Consider the following 27,320-nt stretch of genomic DNA (forward strand, 5'->3'; position numbering starts at 1 on the left):
AAACATGAAGGTTGTTAAAGGCAAACATACTGGTAGACAAAGGAAGACATCAAAGCGTCAAGACAGAAAACTTAAAGCAATATGTCTCAAAAATCGAAAACGCACAACAAAACAAATGAGGAACGAATGGGAGGAAACTGGAGTCAACGTCTGTGACCGAACTGCAAGAAACTACCTAAAGGAAATGGGATTTACATACAGAAAAGCTAAATGAAAGCCATCATTAACACCTAAACAGAAAAAAACAAGGTTACAATGGGCTAAAGAAAAGCAATCGTGGACTGTGGATGACTGGATGAAAGTCATATTCAGTGATGAATCTCGAATCTGCATTGGGCAAGGTGATGATGCTGGAACTTTTGTTTGGTGGCGTTCCAATGAGATTTATAAAGATGACTGCCTGAAGAGAACATGTAAATTTCCACAGTCATTGATGATATGGGGCTGCATGTCAGGTAAAGGCACTGGGGAGATGGCTGTCATTACATCATCAATAAATGCACAAGTTTACGTTGATATTTTGGACACTTTTCTTATCCCATCAATTGAAAGGATGTTTGGGGATGATGAAATCATTTTTCAAGATGATAATGCATCTTGCCATAGAGCAAAAACTGTGAAAACATTCCTTGCAAAAAGACACATAAGGTCAATGTCATGGCCTGCAAATAGTCCGGATCTAAATCCATTTGAAAATCTTTGGTGGAAGTTGAAGAAAATGGTCCATGACAAGACTCCAACCTGCAAAGCTGATCTGGTAACAGCAATCAGAGAAAGTTGGAGCCAGATTGATGAAGAGTACTGTTTGTCACTCATTAAGTCCATGCCTCAGAGACTGCAAGCTGTTATAAAAGCCAGAGGTGGTGCAACAAAATACTAGTGATGTGTTGGAGCATTCTTTTGTTTTTCATGATTCCATAATTTTGTCCTCAGAATTGAGTGATTCCATATTTTTTTTCCCTCTGCTTGGTCTAAAAAAGTAACCGTTACTGACTGCCACATTTTTTTTCCTGATTTCTCATAGTGTTTCTTAAAGCCAGAAAGTTGCCATTTGAAATGACTTTAGTTTTGTGTCATGTCTGTGATCTGCTTTTTTTCTACAAAATTAAACAACTAAATTAACATCCTCCGAGGCCGGTGATTCCATAATTTTTGCCAGGGGTTGTATGTTCAAACTGCTTTTTTAGCAATCCTGTGAATCACTAAACTAGTATTTAGTTGTATAACCACAGTTTTTCATGATTTCTTCCCATCTGCGAGGCATTAATTTTGTTGGTTTGGAACCAAGATTTTGCTTGTTGACTAGTGTGCTTGGGGTCATTGTCTTGTTGAAACACCCATTTCAAGGGCATGTCCTCTTCAGCATAAGGCAACATGACCTCTTCAAGTATTTTGACATATCCAAACTGACCCATGATACCTGGTATGCGATATATAGGCCCAACACCACAGTAGGAGAAACATGCCCATATCATGATGCTTGCACCACCATGCTTCACTGTCTTCACTGTGAACTGTGGCTTGAATTCAGAGTTTGCGGGTCGTCTCTCAAACTGTCTGCGGCCCTTGGACCCAAAAAGAACAATTTTACTCTCATCAGTCCACAAAATATTCCTCCATTTCTCTTTAGGCCAGTTGATGTGTTCTTTGGCAAATTGTAACCTTTTCTGCACGTCTTATTTAACAGAGGGACTTTGTGGGGGATTCTTGGAAATAAATTGGCTTCACACAGGCGTCTTCTAGCTGTCACAGCAATTACAGGTAACTCCAGACTGTCTTTGATCATCCTGGAGCTGATCAATGGGTGAGCCTTTGCCATTCTGGTTATTCTTCTATCCATTTTGATGGTTGTTTTCCATTTTATTCCATGTGTCTCTGGTTTTTTGTCCATTTTAAAGCACTGGAGATCATTGTAGATGAACAGCCTATAATTTTTCGTACCTGCGTATAAGTTTTCCCCTCCCCAATCAACTTTTTAATCAAACTACGCTGTTCTTCTGAACAATGTCTTGAATGTCCCATTTTCCTCAGGGTTTCAAAGAGAAAAGCATGTTCAACAGGTGCTGGCTTCATCCTTAAATAGGGGACACCTGATTCATACCTGTTTGTTCCACAAAATTGACAAACTCACTGACTGAATGCCACACTACTATTATCGTGAACACCCCTTTTTCTACTTTTTTTTAAATAATAGCCCAATTTCATAGTCTTAACAGTGTGCATATCATGAATGCTTGGTCTTGTTGGATTTGTGAGAATCTACTGAATCTACTGGTACCTTGTTTCCCCATGTGACAATAAGAAATATACTCAAAACCTGGATTAATATTTTTAGTCATATAGCACTACTATTATTCTGAACACTACTGTACATCCGATCGGTTAGCGGCTCGGTGCAGTGTTGTAACAGATCAATCAGTCGCTCCATTAGGGCTGTCACGATTATTACAATATTCGTCAATCGCGATTATTTTTCATATTCGATTACCGTGAATTATTTATTTTAGCCACAATTAGCATAAAACAACTCTGAATCTAACGTCATTGTGGCTGCAGCCTCGCTCTCGTCTTAAGGCGATCCGTCCTGCCGTTTGGACGGCCGATTAAAACAGCGGCCGTCTTCTCAAAAGCCGTCTAAAATGCGGAGCTGTCGGTGTGTGTGTCTGTGTGTGTGTGCGCACAGAGTCAGCAGACTGCAGCGCAGTCTGCAGGCTGTTGACTGGGAGGGGATGCGTGAGGGAGATTCCTGAATGCAGGTGCGACACGTTACAGTCTGAGAACCATCAGTGCACAGCAAGCGCGGAGCAGAGAGACGATTTTAACCCGAGTGAACATGTTAACAAAACCAAAACGTGAAGCTTTTACTTCTCTGAACTTTCTCTAAAGGTGTGATTCTGCCATTACCGTCCTGTTCACACCAAGTGCGCGTCGTATGCTGAATTTATGAGATCATGGGATGAAATAAACGGTCAAATATCTTTAAAAACATATTTAAAAATGAGAATATATGAATGAACTGAGCCACACACACACACAAAAAAAACCCTGACATGGTGATGTGGTGATGTTCAGAAGCACAGATCACAAAAAGCAGTTGAGAACTCTGAACTTTAACAGCTGTTATTTTCCAAAGGTATTTATTTGTTCAATCTTGAGATTAATGTAGTGTTTAAGCACAAAATGTGACTGATGAGGAGAAACAATTTCAGAAATGCAACAGAAACAACCACAAATCAGAAAAGGTTGGGACTGTATGAAATGAAGATAAAAATAAAAATGGTGCACATTCCCAGTTTCTCCACTCACAGAAGCCAAACGTTCTTCCAGAGTTGTGTAATTATACTACAATAGTAGAATATAAAGAAGGGGAAAAAAGAGGAAAAAAATAGACAATATATTCGTCAATCGCAATAATTTGTCTGACAATCGTCTCCAGAAATTCCTCATCATGACAGCCCTACGCTCCGTGAGGCGTCATAACATCACGCCTGGTTCACATGGCAAGATAATTAGGCCGATATTGACCCAATCTTCCCCTTCTGACAAACTTAAGGATGCCCCGACAATCGTGATGACGCTAAATATAATCTTATCAGATATTCCTGCCGTGTGTGTGGTGTGTTAAGAAGGACGTGAGGAGCTAAATCTGACATGCAGCCAATCAGAAAGCGAGGTGTTTGACCTGGGAATGTTCGTGTGAAAAATCTGTTTGTGTGTTGTTTTTACCGTGTGGCTGACACCACACACTGTACAACTAAACCTGTCAGATTTGTTTTTATCTCCACGTGTGGGGTCTCTCAGATTTTGGAAACCTACAGATAATTTTAAAATCCTGCGGTCGACAACACTGTGATATAACCAGTCGCCAGTAGATGGCAGTGTTCTATGCATTTTGACGCCGGTTATATCACACGGCCTGAATCACAATTTAACAGACTTTTGGCTTTTGGAGAAGCAACCTGGGCTTCTTTTGGCATTTTTACATAAAACAAACATAATAACGTCTATAAACCCAGAGAATATATTCACAAGAGTTTTAGGCACAAGAGTTTAATGCTCTTGTCCGTGTGGAGCCTGATCAGAGCACCTCAAATGCATTTCTTCTGTCGTGAATACCCATAATGAATGAATGAATGAATGAATGGATTTATTCGGCACACACACACAAATCCGAAAGAACAGAAACAAACAACATACAAATAACATGAATGTTATATAAACAAAGCCTGTGAGTCCGAAAGGGTGTGGGCAGAAGCAAAGCTTATCAACACCCACCCCTGCTAGCACAAGTCCAACAATTATAACAGTTATAATAACATAAACACAAATTCACAACACACTACATATCAACACACAGACATACACATTAGACTTCAATTCATGTATAAGTATATTATGTATATATATATACAGCACCAAATCACAACAAACTTGGCCCACGTCACTCCACTCAAATAAGGACCAACCTTGCCGACCCCCAGAGCAAGAACAAGGCAACTGTGGTGAGGAAAAACTCCCTCTTAGGAAGAAACCTCAAGCAGACCAGGCTCTAGGGGGTGACCCTCTGCTTGGGCCGTGCCATATATACCTATATACGTACATACATACGCACATACACACACACACATATATATATATATATATATATATATATATAGACACACACACACACATATATATACACACCTATATACATACCCACTAACACATAATGCACTGGGCACACCATGTCCACACTAAAACCTAACTAAAAACTGTCCAGGAACCCAGGGTTCTGTTCTAGCTGGTCTGGTGGCTTTCACGTTATATATATATATATATATATATATATATATATATATATATATATATATATATATATATATATATATATATATATATATATATATATATATATATATATATATATATATATATATATATATATATATGTGTATGCATGTATATATATGTATATATACGAAAATTTTATTTACAAACTTGTAACAGAAGCATCAAAGTAACATTTGATACCAAAGGTTTCCCACTTTGTCTCTTGTTTTCTGCACAGTTCAATAACTGATGACATGTTCAATCCACGCTCTTCTTTGGATTACAGCTGCAACACGCACATTGAAGTTTGTGGTGACATTGCCACACACCTCAAGAGGGATTCTCCGAATTTCCCGAAGGAAGTTGAAAATGTTGAAAATGAAAAAGAAATCTTTGTTATTATGGAAATTGTACGAATTAAAAAAGTGGTAACATTTTATTGGCCCACCCTGTATATAATGTAAGTATGTGTGTGTAATGTAATCGTGGCACACTGGAACAGCTCTACACCCTACATCGGGTGCTTGAGGGTTCATAGGAGTTCGCCCAACTAGACAACATGTGTTTTGTGGATCTGGAGAAGGCGTTTGACCGTGTCCCTCGAGGCGCTCTGTGGGGGGTGCTCTGGGAGTACGGGTCCTTTGGTAAGGGCTATCCGGTTCCTGTACGACAGCAGCAGCAGCTTGGTCCACATTGCCGGTAGTAAGTCAAGCCTGTTTCCAGTACGGATGTGAATCGTACAACAACTCACGATTCAATTCAATTCCGATTCTTGGGGTGACGATTCGATTCAGAATCAATTTTCAATTCAAAGAGCTATGAGAAATAGTTATATTACTTAAAAAATGTTTATGTTTAAGAAAATGCAGCTTTACAAGGTTAATCAAGTGATTCTAGATGTAAATTTACTGATCTGCTTTGCTCGTTCCGAGTTGGCTGGCAGTTTAGCGAAGCGCTGTTCAGTAGTCGGCAGAGAGCGCTGCTCCCCTCTTTTAGCTCCGGGTGATAGCGTAGCATGTGGGCTTGCGGATTTGAAGTGTTTCCGAAGTACTTGACTTTCATTGTGCAGATTCTGTACACTGTATAACTCATGTCACGCTCCTTACGCAGCAAATAATAAAATCCAAAATGCGCCCAAACATTTGCCTTCAGTAAGGACGGTGCTGGCTGAATTAGCTCTTCGTCCGCCATGCTAAGCTACAGCCACTGAACTCTGCAGCGCACGAGTGTTTGAAGCACGCCGGACCACCCCCCCCTCGCAGGGACACTGTAGTACGGAAGCCGTTGCCTGACAAACAGCACATGCAGCGAGTAAGCAAGATTATGTTTAAAAAATGCTTTTAAAACAATCGATTCTTGGACATTTTGGATCGATTCAGAATCGTAATAAATAAGAATCGCGATTCGAAAGTGAATCGATTTTTTTCGTCACCCCTAGTTTCCAGTGCACGTTGGTCTCCGCCAAGGCTGCCCTTTGTCACCGGTTCTGTTCATTACTTTTATGGACAGAATTTCAAAGCGCAGTCAGTGTAGAGGGGATCCAGTTTGGGAACCACAGAATCTCGTCTCTGCCGTTTGCGGACGATGTGGTTCTGTTGGCGTCGTCAAATCAGGACCTTCAGTGTGCACTGGAGTGGTTTGCAGCTGAGTGTGACGCGTCCGGGATGAAAATCAGCACTTCCAAAGGCCATGGTTCTCGACTGGAAAAAGGTGCTTTGCCCTCTTCAAGTCGGTGGAGTGTCCTTGCCTCAAGTGGAGAGTATCTCGGGGTCCTGTTCACAAGCAAGGGACGGATGGAGTGTGAGATCGACAGACAGATCGGTGCAGAGTCTGCGGTGATGCGGTCACTGTATCGGACCGTCGTGGTTAAGAGAGCTGAGAAAGGGGCAAAGCTCTCGATTTACTGATCAATCTAGGTTCCGACCCTCACCTATTGTCATGAGATTTGGCTCATGACTGAAAGAACAAGATCGCAAGTACAAACGGCCGAGATGAGTTTCCTCCACAGGGTGGCTGGGCGCTCCCTTAGAGATAGGGTGAGGAGCTCGGTTACAAGCAAATAACGCAACCGACAGGCGTGAAAAAAATCATGCATGCGCACGAAGGTTCAAGGTTGGCTCATGCAAGCACACGTGATTCGAATCCATCAGGTTTTTGCAAAAAATAAAAAGGTCGGATACTTTTCTAACAGACCTCGTATATCTCACAGTGGACATGCACCTAAGATGAAAATTTCAAACCCCTCCATGATTTCTAAGTGGGAGAACTTGCAAAATCGCAGGGTGTTCAAATACTTATTTTCCTCACTGTACATATATAAATGAAAACACACACACACACAAACACACAGAGACAGAGAGAGAGAGAGAGAGAGACAGAGGTATTTAACACGCCACCATTTTTCTCAGTAAAGATGTTTCTGAAGATGCTATTGACATGAAATTGTTAGAAATGGGTATCGATTCAAATTTCAAGAATCGATTCGATTCAGATTAAGATTCAAAATCGATTATTTTAATTCAACATCGATTTGGGTTAGTGTTATTAAAACCCATTTTTTGAGCTGTTACATTATTGTCTAGTTATGCAACATATTAACACTACTTCTCAAAATGTGGCCCTCAAAATGCAGGCAATAGTGTTTCAGAGAGCTAGAATTTAAAACTATCCTGGGGGATAATGGTCTCGGTCTCCCCTACAAAACTCACGCCTGCAGCATGGTACGCTGCAGCAGGAGAACGTGGCTATTAGAAAAGCTATCCTGCAGTGGAGGGAAGTTCTCCTAAGTGCAGGAGAACATTACTCCCACAGTCCACACTAGAGAACCTTCGTGCGCTGTCCCACCGAAATGGCATGCTATGAGGAAAAGAAAAAAACAAAACCGACTGTCAATTAAAGAGCGGATGATTCTCTTCTTGCCTGCAACAACAGTCCCAGTAATCATGATCGACATCTTTAAATGGCTTTGACAGAGGTTAATGAATAAATTGTGGACACGCTGCTTCTAAATCAGAACCAGCGCATCCACAATCAATGTAGAGAAATCATTTAATTTTTCCTGTTACACACTCTCGGAAACTGTAATGGCCCAACTGCAGTATGTATATGTGTGTGTGTGTGTGTGTGTGTGTGTGTGTGTGTGTGTGTGTGTGTGTGTGTATATATATATATATATATATATATATATATATACACACACACACACACACACACCGTATTTTCTGCACCATAAGGCGCACCGGATTATAAGGCGCGCCCTCAATAGGTGGGTACTTAACCCTTACAAAAGGCGCACGCTAAAACATATATTTTACAAAAAAAAAAAAAAAAGGTCACGGAAGCAAAACTGTGAGTTTATTTGAACTTTTCAACAACTTTGAACTACCGGTATTTAACAATATGGTACTCACATTGTTTTTTATTATGGTTCTGTCACAAATCCATCGAAGTCCTCATCTTCTGTGTCTGAATTGAATAGCTGGGCAACTTCGCCATCAAACATGCCAGGTTCCCGCTAATCACCGCTATTGTTTTTGCCTTCAGCCGAATGGTGACTGTAGAGACGCTTCTCCCGGCTGTTCTTTGTTCAATGACCCATTGCTCGAGTTGGTCTTCTAGCTGTGGCCACCTTGCTTTGTTTCACGGAAACTCCGTTTGGTCTTTTTAACTTGGCACAGTTCATTTTCTTGTTTCCTCTCGCAGCTGCTCTATTCCCATGAACAACCGCGTAACTGATAGCCTGCAGTTTGAATTGTGCCTCGTAAGCATGTCTCTTCGCTGGCGCCATTTTTCGGGGTCCTTAGACAAACAAATGTTTTGCAGGATACCTGTAGTATACGGTAACTACCGGAGGAGTGGCGGAGGTAAGTGTACGTACCACGGACTCTTCTCTGATTGGTTTATCGCTGGCAGCGCACGTACTCTACACTACCAGCGTACGTACTTTACGTATTACGTAATGTTCTCCAATTGGTTTATCGCTGCCAGGGTACGTACTCTATGCTGCCAGCGTACATACTTTATGTATTACGTCCCTGTGTCAGGGGGAAATGGTCCGATATTCCGACGGTCAAAGACAACGTTGGTCGTTTTTACAGATTTTGGAATTCAGTGCGCACATAAGGCGCACCGGATTATAGGGCGCATGGCCGATTTCTGTGAAAATTTAAGGCTTTTAAGTGCGCCTTATGGTGCGGAAAATACGGTAAATATATATATATATATATATATTTTTTTTTTTATCGATCTTTGGATGTATGAATCGATCTGTGGGAATTAAAATGAGAATCGATTTAAAATTGGCGAATTGATCTTTCCAACCCAGCACTAGAAATTTTCACAAAATGTCAGTAGCAACCCAAGTAATACACATATAAAGAAACCAAAGCAAATAAGTACAGACATTAAGTTATGTGTAATAATGTGCAATGATACAGGAATAAAGTATTGATCACCTGAAGAAAGGGAGGTCCAAAAAGACATGGAAAGGCAAGACACCTGCCAGCTGAAACCTAATCAGTAATTAGAAAGCAATCCTGCTCCTTGTCAGTGCAATTTAATATCAGCTGGTTCAGTCCCAACTGACTGCCTATAAAAAGTCGAGTTACGTACGATCCAGTATCGGTATCGGCTTCCGATACCAATGTAATTCATGAATCGAAAATTTCCGATCCAACTAGGGCTGCAGCTATCGATTATTTTAGTAATCGAGTATTCTATCGATTATTCTGGCGATTAATCGAGTAATTGGATAAAAAGTACCTTTGCGTTTTAAAACATTAACAGTCCAGGGCTCTCCCTAAGTAATGGCACAATGTCACTGCGTCATCACAGAGATTGTCAAATTTAGTGTATCCCTTTCTGTTTTTCCTGGGTAGTTATATATTTTTTTTTTTACATCTTTACAAGTCTTGTATCTTTCCTGGTGTCAGGAGCTCAGCCAAAGTCTTGACATTTTGCTGAAATGGCAATGGGTTGTGGCTTTGTTTTCCCCAACCTGTAAAATTTAACAATTTTTATTTATTTATTAAGGTGGTGGACTGGGTCGTCGTAGTCATAGTCGTTTTAGGCTGTAACCTCCAGGGTTGTTGACCTCCCAATAATCCAACAAAAATTGTAACAAGTAATATATAAATATACACGCTGCTGGGTGAGCGGACGTGCATATATACAGTGCCTGTGCTTAATTAAACAAATTCATCATAGTGCATCTGTCACCAAGAAATTCAACAGTGATACAGGCCTATAATACAACTTTGAGTTTTTTTATAATGATCAAATTAACTTCCAGTATATGTTCTCAAATATATAACAGTTATTAAGACCAAATTTGGGATCGTTGACGTGAATACAATGAAAGGGATAGGCTTCAGGGCTATCCTTGCATGAATTTCTTTTTCACACACTCTCTGGGATTCAGCCAATGCATTTCATTTTCAGCTGGAGGTTGAACATGCAAGCCTCGCAGTCACTTTTTATTATTATTATTGTTTTATTTGAGTTCCTGTGTTTGTGAAGCTCCCTGGTCTTCCCCCCTCAGCTTCTCCAGCTCTGACGTTGACTGTGTGGACTGCTCAGGGCTGTGCCCCTCCCCCTCCAGGATTGTCGGACAAGGCCGTTGACGGCGCCAAACAGGCTGCCTCCGGAGTGTTCTGATAAACTGGACCTTTTCAAATCTCGGTTGTCGTCCTGCGTCCTTGTTTTTGTGTGTGATTATTGTTTTTCTGTGCTGATGGGGATTTTTTTCCTCATTGCTGCTGTGTAACGCAGCGGCTATGAGGGTTTTTTTTTTCTCCTTTTCCCTCGTGTTTTGCTTTTCAATATATGTTTATGTACTGGGCTGGCCTATGTGTTGTGTGTGTGTTGTTTGTTATGGGTCGGTGTTGGTTTGCTCAGCCCTGCTGTTGACCAAGGCAGGGATGTACATCTGGAGCTGGTCCCCGGGCGCCTAATGGTGACTTCTGCTCCTACTGGCAATTAGAATGGGTTAAATGCAATAGACACATTTCATTGCGCAGGGAACATGTTCTTCTGTGCATATGACAATAAAATTCCTTTGAATCCTTGTGTGTTGCCCAAAAAAGTGAAAATTTAAAAGCGAAACACTCATTGCGAGTCACACAGAAGAAAGACTGGACTTCTTCCAGAGACTGTCTGTGGCCGGGTCGGAGCTGTGTGAGGGCAGTGCTGTGCCGCTCACACCAGGCAGAGAGGCAGCAGCTGGCCACCGCGCGTAGAGGGGCCAGCGGACGAAACTGTGTTAAAAAAAAAAACAAAAAAAAACAAACACACTTTGTTTTAAATGCACAGTAAGCTATTTCAGATGATCAGCGTGGAGCGACTTTTTCTGAAAAGGCTTTATTTCCCTCTGTTTATCGCATTGGAAAGCTGTAGCTTTTGTGCTAATTTGATTAGCGCTTGCTCTACTTCTTCTTCTGATTGTTTTTCTGGGGACATTACAGCACCACACACAGGCCTGGCATATGTACTACAACGTTAAATGAAGCTTCGAGGCACAGAATTTGCCTCGAACATTTTTTGTAATCGAATTATTTGAATTACTCAACTAATCGTTTAAGCCCTAGATCCAACCCTGAGTTTTTCGATCCAGCCACTTCTGCGTTTCTGCTGAAACATCCTTCCAGCTGCTCCGCTTGGTTTCAGTGCAGAAGGTTCCGGGTTCAAATCCCACCCCTGCCACATTTCTCCATGTAATGTGGAGTTGCGTCAGGAAGGGCGTCCGGCATAAAACCTGTGCCAATTCAACATGCAGATCCACCTTAGATTTGCTGTGGTGACCCCGAGTGCAAACAAGGGAGCAGCCGAAGGGACTTACTTACCACACAGCCTGAGTGATACGGGAAAGTGTGAAAACTGATTCAAAGTTTTTCATACAGATTTCATCTTTTAAAAAAAAAAAGTGAAAAAAATTTGAGATGGTCAGTCGGGACCTAGCTCTAAAATTTGGTGATTCTGCATGGAATTACTCTATAAGAATGTGCTCTGTGTTGGAACCAGCCTTAAGGGGCCAGCCAAGGAGCTGCAATACAGTTGACTTCCGGGTTGGGTCAAAATATGCAATCAAGGTGGACCACGTGTTAAAACAAGCAACGCTGGACGCAATATATTATATGTACCACATCCCCTGGGACACGCAAGCCCATGTTGAGAGAAATGAAAGAAGAAGAAGAGGAGAAAAAAAAAGTTTGCACAGTCTCACTGTGGCAATGCAAGTTTTACAACATATTTATACCTTGTTTTGCTTTTAAAGTCTGTGTATGTCCTCTGGCTGTGTGCTAAAAACAGGGCAGGACACATGGAGCGATACAAGCCAAAACAAAAAACTAACGCTTTGCATTTCTTCCCCATATATGGTCAAAGTCTGTTTCTGAGGACATCACAATATACTACTAGGGCTAGATAAAACTAGGGCTGCAGCTTTCGATTATTTACGTAATCGAGTATTCTATCAGTTATTCTGGTGATTAATCGAGTAATCGGATAAAAAGTACTGCGTTTTTAAACAACATCAATAGTCCAGGGCTCTCCCTAAGCAATGGCACAGTGTCATTGCGCCAAAGTGTTTATATTTTGCTGAAATGGTGATGGGATGTGGCTTTGTTTTGTTTTCTCCAACTTGTCAAATTTAACCATTTTTAAGTTTTTTTTTTTTTTTTTTTAAATAAAGGTTGATGGACTGGGTCCCTGCGTGATTTTTTTTTATCCCTCTTTCTCTGCAATTCAGCAGATGCATTTCAGCTGGAGGTTGAACATGCAGCCTCGCAGTCAGTTTTTTTTTTTATTATTATTATTTTATTTAAGTTACCGTGTTTAAGTGTTGTGTGTTGTCCAAAAAAGCAAAAATTAAAAAGTCAAACACTCAGTGCGAGTCTGAGCAGCCGGCAGCGGGTCAATAGTCCCTCCCCACGTAGAGCAGACCGTGTTTTTTTTTAAAAATAGACAAACACACTTCTTCGATTTAAATACACAGTAAGTCTATTTCAGATGATCAGCGTGGACCATATTTCTCTTACAAGGCTTTATTTTACTCTGTGTCACGTTGGAAAGCGGTAGCTATCGTTGCTAATTTGATTAGCTGTTATGCTCCAGTCTTTTTTTTTTCTGCGGACGTTGCAGCGCCACATACAGGCCTGGCATATGTACTACAATGTTAAACGAAGCTTCGAGGCACAGAATTTGCCTCGAACATTTGTTGTAATTGAATTATTCGAGTTACTTGACTAATCGTTTCAGCCCTAGATAAAACCTTACCTGCCAATCCGGTAGTACTTTACACCGGGGCTGAAAAGATTAGTAACTTGAATAATTTTACTCTGTAACACTTGCTAAGACAATGTAAACATATGTCTCCCATATCAAAGAAACGCCGTTGAAATTGAAAATTGTGAAGGACAGACAGTGTTGTCTTTTCTCTTGAAGTCTACAAAAATAAGGCTATAAAAGTCTATAAAAAAATAAAAGTACTTAATTCTTTCACCAAAACATCAAATCTAGGCTTTCATCTTAGATTTACCTTCTGGCAAATTGTACCTGAACTTTCAGGTCTCCCTTTTAAGAAAATCCTCACATAAAATTAACAATAATTACAATAATAATATTAAAGCAGACAGAGCTCTGGTATCGGATCGGAAAAGTACCGGTATCGGCAGATATCCAAATTCAGGTATCGGGATCGGATCAGAAGTGAAAAATTGTGGATCGGTGCATCCCTACTTTACACATAAGTAAACAAGTTTGTGTGCATTTTCTTCCTGCTCACAGAATGTGACTGTCTCTGACAGACGTACACAGCGGGGTGAGGGCTGCAAACAGCTCCTCAACCCCCTTAGAAATTAAAGATCCATTTTTGAAGACATTTATAAGACATGTAACACATACTACTACAACAACTAATAATAATGATTAATATATCTTTAACAACTAAAGCATTCAATCAGAATTACACTGTGTCCTGGGTTTACACCTACAATTCTGTGCAAAGTAAAATTGGGGAACGACTAAAAAAATTGGTTTCCTTGAGTTTTCGGGAAAAACTGGAGTAGCTTTTATTGAAGGTGATCCCCTCTTAATGCATGGCAGTGCTGTTAACTTGCAAAGCATGCACAATGGATTATTTTTAAAGGGCTTGCAATATCTTTCTACGCAAGTACAATATCTAGGAAAATACATCAGATTTGGACTCTGTATTATCAGTTATCAAGTTGTTCACCAATGAATATGGCTTTTTACACCCTTCAGAAAACCATACATACATGGTTTTCTGAAGGGTGTAAAAAGCCATATTCATTGGTAAAACAACTTCATAACGATTTTATCATATACCTATAAATGATAAATGTTGTATGGTTTTCTGAAGGGTGAAAAAAAGCCATATTCATTGGTGAACAACTTTATAATGATTTTATCATATACAGTGGTCCCTCGTTTATCGCGGGAGTTACATTCTAAAAATAACCCACGATAGGTGAAATCCGCGAAGTAGTCAGCGTTATTTTTTTTTACAATTATTATAGATGTTTTAAGGCTGTAAAACCCCTCACTACACACTTTATACACTTTTCTCAAACAGGCATTAACATTTTCTCACTTTTCTCTCCTGTGTAAACACTCAAAGTTCAAACCTTAGTAGAAAAAAAAATAGAACGTTTTCCTATAAATAATTATGTTGGCTTTTAGAACTAACGAATTTAATTTTAACAATCAACCTACGAGGTTAGACACGTAAGAAATTATTAATAGCGACTCACCAGTATTTCAGAGTTCCTCTGACCGCGCCTCTTCGTCGTGACGCTGCTCCGCTGTCCGGATTGGCTGATTACTCGGGTGGTATGAAAAATATTACTCGTCCGCAAAAAGGGTGTATTGCTATTTATTCTTTAGTGTTTTATCCAATCATATTGGTGTATCGTTTATAGGTATATGATAATGGTAGTTACTTAATATGATATGTATATATATATATATATATATATATATATATATATATATATGTGTGTGTGTGTGTGTGTGTGTGTGTATTATGCGTTTAAATTGGTTTACTTTCCATGCGGCAAGCAGCTCTGACCCCTGACTTGCCCGGCATGGCAAGTGATCTCTATGGTTAAGCGTAAAGCTCTAATGTTTCAATGTGCAAGACTCGCATGTCATTGGTCAGGTTAAATTTGACAGAAAAAAAAAAGCAGTTATTGGTGGACTATCAGATGTCATACAAAGGTTTAAAAGCAGATGATGAGTAGGGCTGAGATATGGAAGAAAAGTGGGCTGCAGGTCGCATCAACCACAGAGGGGTCAGGAACATCGGAGCGCATCAACAATCATTTGACACTGATCACCATCAACAAAGATGCTTTCTCCATGAAAACAGCAGTACAAAGATCAAAATTCATAAGGTACCATGACTCTTGTTTGTAACTTTATATAAAAGGTGACATTTCAGGAAATGGCTCCCATTGTATTTGGAAAAGGGAAAATGCTGGAACTTCTCCATGCGGTGGTGAGTGACCCCGACCTGAAATCTCGCACCACCACCAGAAGTACACAGTGGCTGCACATTTATTCCATACTCTAATCCAGTGGTGGGCACAGTTCTGCTAACTGGCTAACTGCAGATTAGCAAAGCTAACTTTTTTGTTTTCAGATAACTTGTTTTCCATGTAATAAATGCTGTATATAACGGATTTTGTACAATGGATTTTTCGCTCACATCAGATAAAATGTCCCGTCCGATTGCAATGTATTTCCATTAAACCCCTCGCATGTGTGACCGGAGTCAATTCCGTGATTAAAAGCCCGGACGTTTATTTTTTTCACACTGTGCTCAGGCTCAGACCCGGAGCCTGACATGCACCTGTTAAATCAGACACAGCAAGAGGCTGTGATTTGACACTTTGCTGCTTTCAGTGCTTCATCTGCCATCATATTATAATAGTTTTTTGCAGTGTGCACGCTGATTACATTTTGATAGTGGATCAAATATATCTCCTTTCCTTTGATTTGGAGGTGATGATTGTAGAAAGAAAAGCTTGTTGGGGGTCAAATTAGTCCAGAATAAAGCATAATCCAGAGACGGAGATCTTTAAAACTGTCATGCATGTCATTGCATGACACGGGGTTACAGAGCTGCAGCTGCATAAATCAGGCTTTAAAGTAATTAAATAAATAATCATGAATTGTAAATTTATGTAAATTTGATAGCTTAACTATTTTTATATTTATTTTGATAACACCTGTACCTGGATGTGTTGCTGATAGCTAAATGGTTTAAAAAAATGTTGTAAACATTAAAGGTTCAGCGCAGTTGCATCCATAATGGCACCATGTTCCAAGTTGACACCACTCTCTCAAGAAAGGCACAACAGTGTTACCCCTTCTATGCACGGATAATAGAGTGTATGTATGCTGTCATAAATAATTTTTATAGAGCAATTTGTGACATTCATGAGACTCAAGTGAATGATGTCATATCACGGCAATGCTGTGGGATATATAATGTTCTTAGTGTCTCTGCAGATGTTACCCCAGCTCTTTTACATTTCATCCGTTTAGCACCTGGGGTTTTTACGACCAAACGCCCCTTCCTTCTTAGGAGGCACATCGACAGTCTGCATGCTGTACACTGTACACAGCAGGTACATTTTAAGTCAAAAAATGCACACCTTAACTTGCATGCAGTGTGCACTGGCCCATTCGGATTCTAATTAAAGTCCACCCTCACCAGCCGCTATTACGGGGTAACTAAAGTGTGATGCTTGCTACCTCACCTGAGTACCATGTGAACTGTGAAAATAAGGGCTCCAGTGAGTGGGTCGTGATCTAATATATAAGGCTGACCGTGTGTATGTGTGTTCACGCAAGTGCGCGTTCAACCTAAGGGCCCCAGTGACCTCCCCCTTGATGCCTCCAGTCACTAGTGATGGGTATCGAGAACCGGTTCCTTTCGGGTATCGTTAAGAAATGATTCAATCCACCGACATCAATAACCTTTTTTACTTAACGATTCCCTTATTAGTCCTTCAGAGTGGCCGTTGTTTTTGGGGGTGTTTGTCAGGAAAATTATAATTTCTCTACAGTGATTACAGACCCGCTGCAGGGTCTGTAATTAACTTTTCTGCAGCGCGGCTTTGCTTTGAACCTTGAACCAATTGAAGCAGTGCTTCGCAGATCGAAGCAGTGCTTCAATCATTGCTTCGTTGGTTAATTTTTTTCTTTCGCTTTCCCCCGCTAAAACCCTAAAGAGCATATGGCTGTGAGTATTATTTACCTTTTTTATGTTAAACCGACCTGTTATGGTCTTCTGAAACAGTTGATAGATGTATTTTATAACAAAAACGGGACCGATGCTAACACGTTACCGTGTCTATGGCATTTGCAATGCAAAAAATTAGCATTAAGCAGTTGCAGCTGTCAAGCGTTTGTTGTCGTAAAGGAGTCAAATGTATGATAAATTGTAATATTTTTTAAATTTATTTTTGTTTATATATTAATAATAATATCAAGCACAAAAATAGTAATAATAACTTATCTAATGATTATATACAATTTTAGAGAAAGAGACAAAAAGAACCTGAATAAAAACAACAGAAAATATAAAACCAACTAACAATGAACATACATAAATAAATACATACATACATACAACAGAAATAAATAAGTGTTTCCTGTGAACACCTAGTAACTCTTACACCTCCATTTCATCTCTGTTTTATTTAAGTTTAATGACAGTTTGTTTTGGTCAAACACATTTTAAATGTGTTCATTTCTTCAGTGATTTCCTCCAGAACTATCTGCCAAACTAGAAAACTGCTGCATCCTAGTAAGAACAGAATACTACTGGAATGAATATGAATAAGTTGTTTTTTTTCTCTCACCAAAATGGATGCTGCACTCACTGCAATTTATTGTCTGGAATAGTCCCAGATTGCATTTCAGAGTTTCTAGAATTCAAACATTTTCGTGCACGTGGTGTTAGGGGGTAATTTTGGGTTTCAGCTTTTTTTTGTTTTTCACCACTTTCATCCCTGAATATATGAAATCATGAGTCACTTTTGTGCAGATTAAAGTTACCAACTGGGACTCATGTCTTGTTGCGAGAAAAAAACGAGAATCGTCCTCCGTTCTGTTCACATAGCTCCAAACGCTGCGCGGTTCTCTGACGGGTTAAGTTAGAACGATAGAGTCCAGTCAGAATTAATAACTTCAAAGCAAAAGTTTTGTTTATTTTTATTTATGTCCAGAGATCAAGGATACAGTGACCATTTTCACATTTATTTAAGACTCAATGAAATACATAGAAAACCTGTAAATCCTACTTTTAGCACAACATTCACAAGAGGTATCGATAAGGGAATCGATAAGGAATCGGATCGATTATGTCATCGATATCCATAAAATCTTAATACCCATCCCTACCAGTCACCATACGAAGTTTGGTGTCGAATGCTTAATGTGGAAGTTCACCCCAAAAACAAATCTTGCCGCATACATACATACATTGCCTTTTATATATATATATATATATATATATATATATATATATATATATATATATATATAGACATAGACTAGCATGATTGTTCCATCAGAACTGTATTGGGGGGGGAATCTTGCAGATTGCAAATGGTGATGCCTTTCAACAAAGCAGCAACTGCTATTAAATACAAATCTCTTGCATATGTTCTAAACATTAGGACTGAAAACCTCTGGAACTATACACAGACTATATTGTAATTGTGCAACTGCCCTTATCCTAACCTGAAACCATTTATGAGAAAGGTATTTGCAAGGCTGCTGTGCAGCTGGTACACCAGCTAAGCAGGACAGATTTCACAGCTAGTTCCGCAACTGGCATAAATGTTCATAGTCTAGACTTTGCAACTCTGATAGCTTTGGAAAGTGTTTGGAACATTGGATCCAATGGTGGACTGATGTAACTTTTTAAGTGAAGCTTGTAAACCTGCTGCTGATAACAGCACAATATGTAGGAAAAAAAAAACACGTGAAACCGTAAAACTCATACATTTTGTTTTCCAGGTTAATAATATTAACATTAGGGCACAGCTAGTCACAATTCAGCTATTGTGTAAAGAAAAAAAACGTATAAAATACAATAAAAGTACACATCATATAAAAGAAGTAAAGTAAGGCCACATGTACCCTTTATTTCAATGAACAACTTTCTCCTTTGCACACACATTAACGAAAGCACGAAACAGGCACAGTTGCCTCTCAAACAACACAATTCACTTTCAAAATGTAATTTGTAAATTGCGTAATAATGTGCGGGTTGCTAATTTCAAAAGCGCTGCTCTGTTGCTAGTTAGCCGGTGTTTGCAGTTTGAATTCCTTATCTCACCGTAAACAACAGAATAGAACAGCTACTTAATAACCACGGTACCGTTGAATCGTGTAGTTTAGCCTGACAGAGACAGAAAAAGAGCTCAATTAATCATCGAGTTTGGCGAAATCAGCTTCAAACATCGTTAGCTAAATCGGCTAGTCACTGGCGGAAAGTTCACCGCGGACCGCCGTTATCAGCGACAGATTTTTTTTTTCTCCCGCAAATAAACTGGTTTATTATGCTCAACTCCGCCACTTTGTCCCAAATTATCCGCGATATTAATTACTATAACGGTCGTTTTAGCCAACATACCATGGTAATATCCTGCGGCGAGGGATTAAAAAAACGTGTCTATCTCGGTTCTAACGGTGCAGCGTCACTTCATTCCCGCATGCTTTGTTGGCTTGAACTTAGCAAACAAACTTGGACAAAAAAAAAGAATAATTTACCATAACTACTGTAAACATTCGTCACACGCCAAAACAAACCACAAACTTGAAATAGTGAGAATTTTAAAACTATTTGTCCAGCGTCATTCCCAAAGCTCACAGCTGGAAGCCTGGATTCATTGTTTTGCTTGGATACTTGATATTAGCGCTATCCGTTTAAAAAACACAGGTTTGACTTTTTTTTTATCGCTCGCATTCCAAGCGCCTGTGGTTATCTTTTTAAACACTGTTTTTGGAGCTATTATGGTTTCCAGTGGAAACGGCGAACTTACTTGAAAAAGAAACGTACTCCAGCTCGGCTCCATTTCCACACTTTCGGAATAAAGCTCGCACACAATCTTACAACAAAGCGGCCAAACATGGCAGCTGAAACAACTTCCGCTAACCCCCGGGGGTAAAACCACTTTGGCTAACATGGAAGGGGTGACGTTGATTGCAGCAATATAAAAAATAATCCTTATGCCATTTTTGAAGTTCAAACAACACGTGGATTACAAATATATCCGACATTAACGTTAAATTAAATTACAAGAACCGTGTCTGTGCTGCTAAAAAACCCCAAATGAAATTAATTTGAATGCACAAACATCCCTATCGCTGTCGATCGCCGATTCCGCGCGGCGCATTACTACTGTCGCATGTTGGCTGCGATGTGATTGCGGCTCAATAATTGTCAGTTTATTATCACTTATATATAAAATTTTAAAAGCCATAGCTTTCGAAATACAAATTTTAACAATCCCAATTTTGGAAGTCTTTCAGTTAAACGGGAATACGAAGGCTTCAGGTTTCATTCAAAGGATGGATTCGTAACCTGAAATAACACAAGAAGCCGTTAAAAGTATCTACTTTTCCTAATTACCTGCAGAATTTAATATTTAGGTTTATTCATCATTACACATAAACCGGAAAGCGAACTGAAAAAAGAGCTACAATCAACAGAGCACCTTAAAGGGACATAATTCATAATTATAATTCATAATTAATTTTATTGTGTAAAAAGTATACAAAAAGTATATATAAGCACACATCGTACATTTTGATATAATACTACAAAGAAACTCATAAGAAATAATAATAACGAACAAAAAAATGTTAATTTCAAATAAGTTATACAAAGACAAAGACCATTTTATATTATGGTGTTTAATAAACTGCCAACTGTTTATTTATTTATTTATTTAGTCTAAGATTAACATGTGAACAACAAAAGAAATAAACCGTATATAATGTATTATATGTTATAAGATGGTGTCTTTCAGATAGAACATGAGATCTGCCAGGGAATCATTAATTAGCCAATCAAATACCATCACAAATAATTTAAGGGTGTGGGTTGCTTAAATATAGACATTAATTTTTAGGTGAACACAAAAGTTTATTTTATGTCCAGCACATTATATTTTACATCATTTAGAAGCAGTGTACTCAATTATTTGAAAGATAGTCTTGAACATAAATAGTAATTCAAATGTCAAGATTCCATCCATCCATTTTCTACACCCGCTCAGAAAATGGATGGATATCAAGATTGTAAGTGACCAAAAATTCTACAAGTAGCTTTAATTTAATCACTAGAATATAATCATAAATTATAGGTGCAAAAATGTCTGACCTAAACTCTTTATGCAATTACATAAATATGACATTGGATTTATTACTCAGTTTCTTTGTTATTTTTATAATTCTATTGTTTTTGATATTAATTGATATGCCATTCTGTGTGCATTGTTTTATCTTAAAATGTATACATGTATTTTACTTTCTTGAGAATGTTCATATCAAAATCAATAGTTTAATATAATGTGATTTTTAAGGCAGGGTGGAGAGGGTAGTTGGGTGGCCGGTAATATGCACACAAATATTATTTTGTGCGCACTCCTCAGTCCCTTGGTTGATTTAGTGCACACTAGATAGCATCTGTCAAATCTAGTACACAATAGATAGTATCTGTTTTCACTAATTAGTATCCGGTGGGTGCCATACCATATGATATGTGGTGCATACTCTTTATTGTCAACGGATCTAGTGTGGTCACAGTGCCCACTAGATACTATTTTGGAGTGCTTATTAATATGTCTTGTGTGCGTCAGATACTATTAAGTGTCCATTTACATAGTGTGCATCCACTGCTATCCAGTGCACACTGGACACTATCCAGTGTGCACTGGACTGCCCTCAGTGCTATGTTGAGTCCTGATGATGCATTTATTGTTATAGCTTTTTCTTTTGCAACTGTGAAGGTGATTTCAACAAGGCGCAACTTGGGAATTTAGAAAGTAAATTTTCTTCATGAAAGTGCCACCACAAAGATGATGCACATATAGAGGTTACTCTATGCCTGTCATAAACCAAATTTCATTTTGAAACATTCTGACACATTAACATTCATTTCATGCATTTTATAGGTTAATCTAAACTATTGCAAAGGAAAACATGCAATAAATACACTGCACAACAAAACCAGCTGTATATGCATATAATGCATATAAAAAAATAGATTTACTGTTTGGCTATACAATAAGTGTCCTAAATATATCTACTGACAATCTATTTATTTATCCACTCAAACAAATAATATACGCACCACTATTTGTAGTTATCTGCGTCTTGTTTATATTTCAGAAGGTTGGCTTTGATATTTACTTCTGAATGTGAATGTAAACACATCAAATGTAGAGATAATGATAATATATAGGCAAAAACGTACCATGATAAAATAAATAGATAAACAAGTGAATATTTTAGATTCTGACAGGCTGCAGGTGCGAGATTTACCTGGTTTCCAGGAGGGGTCACTGCTGTCCACTATACACTGTTGATGCGTTAAAGTGCAACTGGAAAAACAATTCATTGGAAAAAGCGTTTGCATGCAGTTACCTACTATTAAATAGAAATGGTCTGGCTGTCATTTGCAGAAGAAGTGCACGAAAGCAGTATGACCAAAAGATATTGAAAAAATTCCAAAAATAATTGTATGTGTATTTTTGTTGTGTGGCCAAGCCACTTTGAAGTGAATTTAGGATAGCTATATATATTACGTATTAATATAGCTGCTAACAACAACAACAATCAAAATCATTTACTAAACTGAACAGCCAGAGCTCCACAGCAAGTTTTGTCTGTGGCTCATTTTTTCTCGACCCAAACTTCTTTAACACGAGAAAATACGACCGGAGAACAAGTACTTGAAGGCATCACAACGGGATTTCCTCACAGTTCGTGTCAATCTCAAAGAGGAAAATGATGAAAACTTCACTGCAGAGAAGACACCAGTTATCCGTGGGAAACAGTAGGTACAGTAAATAACCTTTTATCTTTTATTAGATTTACTCTTCATTTATTTTGAGTTTTTCCCATTTTCCCCGCATGTGCTGAAAGTATTCCCAAAAGCCTGCAGCGCTGCAGAGATTGAGGGCAAAGCAGCTTATAGGGATCATTACCAACATGCTCTGGACGAGTCGCTTTTTCTTTGACAATTAGTGACTTAAAACTCAAAAACATCAATGTTTTCTCACACGGTGTTTTGAAATGTTCTCAGGAATTGAAGAAGTGAGTATAAAGAATGTCAACCTGACATATGTAATGGGGTCACATCTTATGCTTTACTGAAGCTGATATAGAGCAAGAACATCCCGAGTTTCATCCCAGCTAAGAGTTTGCATGATGTGTTTTCTCTCGGTGTTATGCTTTTCTATCACTATCAAGCAAACAGACAAGCTCCAGCACAAAAGACAAAACTAGATCAGAAGTGGTCAGAGAGCACAGTGACGTCACACCCCCATTTCCAAGTGTCCTGCCATGTAGGAAAAAAGTTTCATGGGCTTTTTTTAAACCATCACGTCCATGAACAATAAATTATCTGAACCCATTGATTATGACCTCTGACCTCATCCTTGACAGATCCTATCCAAAATTAAATCACTTCTTTCCATCCATTGGTCCAATGCATGCCCAACTGCAGAATTACTGGACACCCTGATTCCAGCATGAGAAGCTGAGCGAGCAATCAAAGTGGTTTGCAGTTGTCCTGGATCAAGTCTAAGCCGAAGTGTATTTGTATGTGCTGAAAGTAATGAAAGTTCATGCTCTGGGTCCTTGATCTTTGAGATCGGGAGACACCTGGTAAGAGGTTATGGTGTTATGCGGCCACGTGTTTAGTGATGTTGATACTTTTGCAGGAGAACAATGAACCAAGTGTTTAGGGTCCGGGTGCTTCCTGTTTTACTGTATGGTGGTGAGACTTGGACGCTAGCCTGCGACCTAAGGTGAGGACTGGATGTCTTTGCTACTAGGTAACTTTGGAGGATCCTTGGGTACTGCCAGAATAACTTTGTGTCAAATGAGTTGCTACTTTAGGAGTCTCAGATGAGCGCTTTCACTTGCATTGTGAGGGTACATCAGGTACTACAGATTGGACATGGACCATTTTTCTGGGCATGATCCTGTAAAGAGGTGTTTCAGTGTTGAGGACCCCAGCAGATGGAGAAGTCCAAGGAGATGCCCACATTTCACTTGGCTGCAGCAGATAGATGGTTATTTTGAAGCGGTGGGGATAGAACGGTTGTCTTCCTTGGGTGGTTGCCATCCAGGACCCAGGGTGATTCTGTGGTCGTGGTACCAACACATTCTCCTCCCCCCCCTGACCTGATAGGCCCAATGCACCTGCTGAGTTTGATCAAAATTGGACAAGGTATTCTGAAGATATCTTGCTATAATACACAAATAACAACATTGTTATATAGAGACCAAGGTCTGGGGGAGGTGATGGTCTAGTGGTTAAGGCGTTGGGCTTGAGACCAGAAAATCCTCAGTTCAAATCCCAGCCTAACTGGAATCAATTAACTTATTATGGGTCTATTACTTGTTGTGTCAAATATGAAAATAATATATAAATTGTTTTTATGTGTATAATGTGATTTTATTTGAATTATTCAATATTATTAATTATTCAAAATTTTATGTATTTTCTTATCACAATTTCTCGGTGCTCTTGGGGGCCCCCTGGTGGCATGGGGGCCCTAAGTGATTGCATAATTCGTGTATCCTTTGGGCCGGCTTTGGTGACATAGGCATGAATGGCCGCTTGTATGAATGTTCTTCTGCAACAGATGGGTGCATGACATGACACACGTATACGCCACCTCTAGGCAAATATACAACCCCTGGCAATAATTATGGAATCACCGGCCTCGGAGGATGTTCATTCAGTTGTTTAATTTTGTAGAAAAAGCAGATCACAGACATGACACAAAACTAAAGTCATTTCAAATTGCAACTTTCTGGCTTTAAGAAACACAATAAGAAATCAAGAAAAAAAGATTGTGGCAGTCAGTAACGGTTACTTTTTTAGACCAAGCAGAGGAAAAAAATATGGACTCACTCAATTCTGAGGAAAAAATTATGGAATCACCCTGTAAATTTTCATCCCCAAAACTAAAACCTGCATCAAATCAGATCTGCTCGTTAGTCTGCATATAAAAAGGAGTGATCACACCTTGGAGAGCTGTTGCACCAAGTGGACTGACATGAATCATGACTCCAATCAATCAATCAATCAATCAATCAATCAACTTTTTTCTTGTATAGCGCCAAATCACAACAAACAGTTGCCGAAAGGCGCTCCACATTGCAAGGCAAGGCCATACAATAATTATGAAACACAGTCTATGTCTAAAGCAACATAACCAAGGGATGGTCCAGGGTCACCCGATCCAGCCCTAACTATAAGCCTTAGCGAAAAGGAAAGTTTTAAGCCTAATCTTAAAAGTAGAGAGGGTATCTGTCTCCCTGATCTGAATTGGGAGCTGGTTCCACAGGAGAGGAGCCTGAAAGCTGAAGGCTCTGCCTCCCATTCTACTCTTACAAACCCTAGGAACTACAAGTAAGCCCGCAGTCTGAGAGCGAAGCGCTCTAATGGGGTAATATGGTACTACGAGGTCCCTAAGATAAGATGGGACCTGATTATTCAAAACCTTATAAGTAAGAAGAAGAATTTTAAATTCTATTCTAGCATTAACAGGAAGCCAATGAAGGGAGGCCAACACGGGTGAGATATGCTCTCTCCTGCTAGTCCCCGTCAGTACTCTAGCTGCAGCATTCTGAACCAACTGAAGGCTTTTTAGGGAACTTTTAGGACAACCTGATAATAATGAATTACAATAGTCCAGCCTAGAGGAAATAAATGCATGAATTAGTTTTTTCAGCATCACTCTGAGACAAGACCTTTCTGATTTTAGAGATATTGCGTAAATGCAAAAAGGCAGTCCTACATATTTGTTTAATATGCGCTTTGAATGACATATCCTGATCAAAAATAACTCCAAGATTTCTCACAGTATTACTAGAGATCAGGGAAATGCCATCCAGAGTAACGATCTGGTTAGACACCATGCTTCTAAGATTTGTGGGGCCAAGTACAATAACTTCAGTTTTATCTGAGTTTAAAAGCAGGAAATTAGAGGTCATCCATGTCTTTATGTCTGTAAGACAATCCTGCAGTTTAGCTAATTGGTGCGTATCCTCTGGCTTCATGGATAGATAAAGCTGGGTATCATCTGCGTAACAATGAAAATTTAAGCAATACCGTCTAATAATACTGCCCAAGGGAAGCATGTATAAAGTGAATAAAATTGGTCCTAGCACAGAACCTTGTGGAACTCCATAATTAACTTTAGTCTGTGAAGAAGATTCCCCATTTACATGAACAAATTGTAATCTATTAGACAAATATGATTCAACCACCGCAGCGCAATGCCTTTAATACCTATGACATGCTCTAATCTCTGTAATAAAATTTTATGGTCAACAGTATCAAAAGCAGCACTGAGGTCCAACAGAACAAGCACAGAGATAAGTCCACTGTCCGAAGCCATAAGAAGATCATTTGTAACCTTCACTAATGCTGTTTCTGTACTATGATGAATTCTAAAACCTGACTGAAACTCTTCAAATAGACCATTCCTCTGCAGGTGATCAGTTAGCTGTTTTACAACTACCCTCTCAAGAATCTTTGAGAGAAAAGGAAGGTTGGAGATTGGCCTATAATTAGCTAAGATAGCTGGGTCAAGTGATGGCTTTTTAAGTAATGGTTTAATTACTGCCACCTTAAAGGCCTGTGGTACATAACCAACTAACAAAGATAGATTGATCATATTTAAGATTGAAGCATTAAATAATGGTAGGACTTCCTTGAGCAGCCTGGCAGGAATGGGGTCTAATAAGCATGTTGATGGTTTGGATGAAGTAACTAATGAAAATAACTCAGACAGAACAATCGGAGAGAAAGAGTCTAACCAATACCGGCATCACTGAAAGCAGCCAAAGATAACGATACATCTTTGGGATGGTTATGAGTAATTTTTTCTCTAATAGTCAAAATTTTGTTAGCAAAGAAAGTCATGAAGTCATTACTAGTTAAAGTTAATGGAATACTCAGCTCAATAGAGCTCTGATTCTTTGTCAGCCTGGCTACAGTGCTGAAAAGAAACCTGGGGTTGTTCTTATTTTCTTCAATTAGTGATGAGTAGAAAGATGTCCTAGCTTCACGAAGGGCTTTCTTATAGAGCAACAAACTCTTTTTCCAGGCTAAGTGAAGATCTTCTAAATTAGTGAGACGCCATTTCCTCTCCAACTTACGGGTTATCAGCTTTAAGCTACGAGTTTGTGAGTTATACCACGGAGTCAGACACTTCTGATTTAAA

The 27,320-nt window shown here is 39.2% G+C and overlaps 1 protein-coding gene across 1 annotated transcript in view; it reads right to left on the minus strand.

Annotated features, from left to right (window-relative positions):
• The window catches only part of LOC117517661 (vascular endothelial zinc finger 1-like), a 44,899-nt gene extending 24,900 nt beyond the window's left edge, over positions 1-19,999 (minus strand). The window contains exon 1 of the mRNA XM_034178769.1: positions 19,890-19,999. Within this exon, the coding sequence (XP_034034660.1) occupies positions 19,890-19,922 (33 nt within the window). The 5' untranslated portion in view covers positions 19,923-19,999. The remainder of the gene's footprint in view (positions 1-19,889) is intronic.
• Between the last annotated feature and the right edge of the window lie 7,321 nt (positions 20,000-27,320).

The sequence above is a fragment of the Thalassophryne amazonica genome, chromosome 9 (genome assembly GCF_902500255.1).
Source record: "Thalassophryne amazonica chromosome 9, fThaAma1.1, whole genome shotgun sequence".
In the NCBI taxonomy this organism is placed as follows: Eukaryota; Metazoa; Chordata; class Actinopteri; order Batrachoidiformes; family Batrachoididae; genus Thalassophryne; species Thalassophryne amazonica.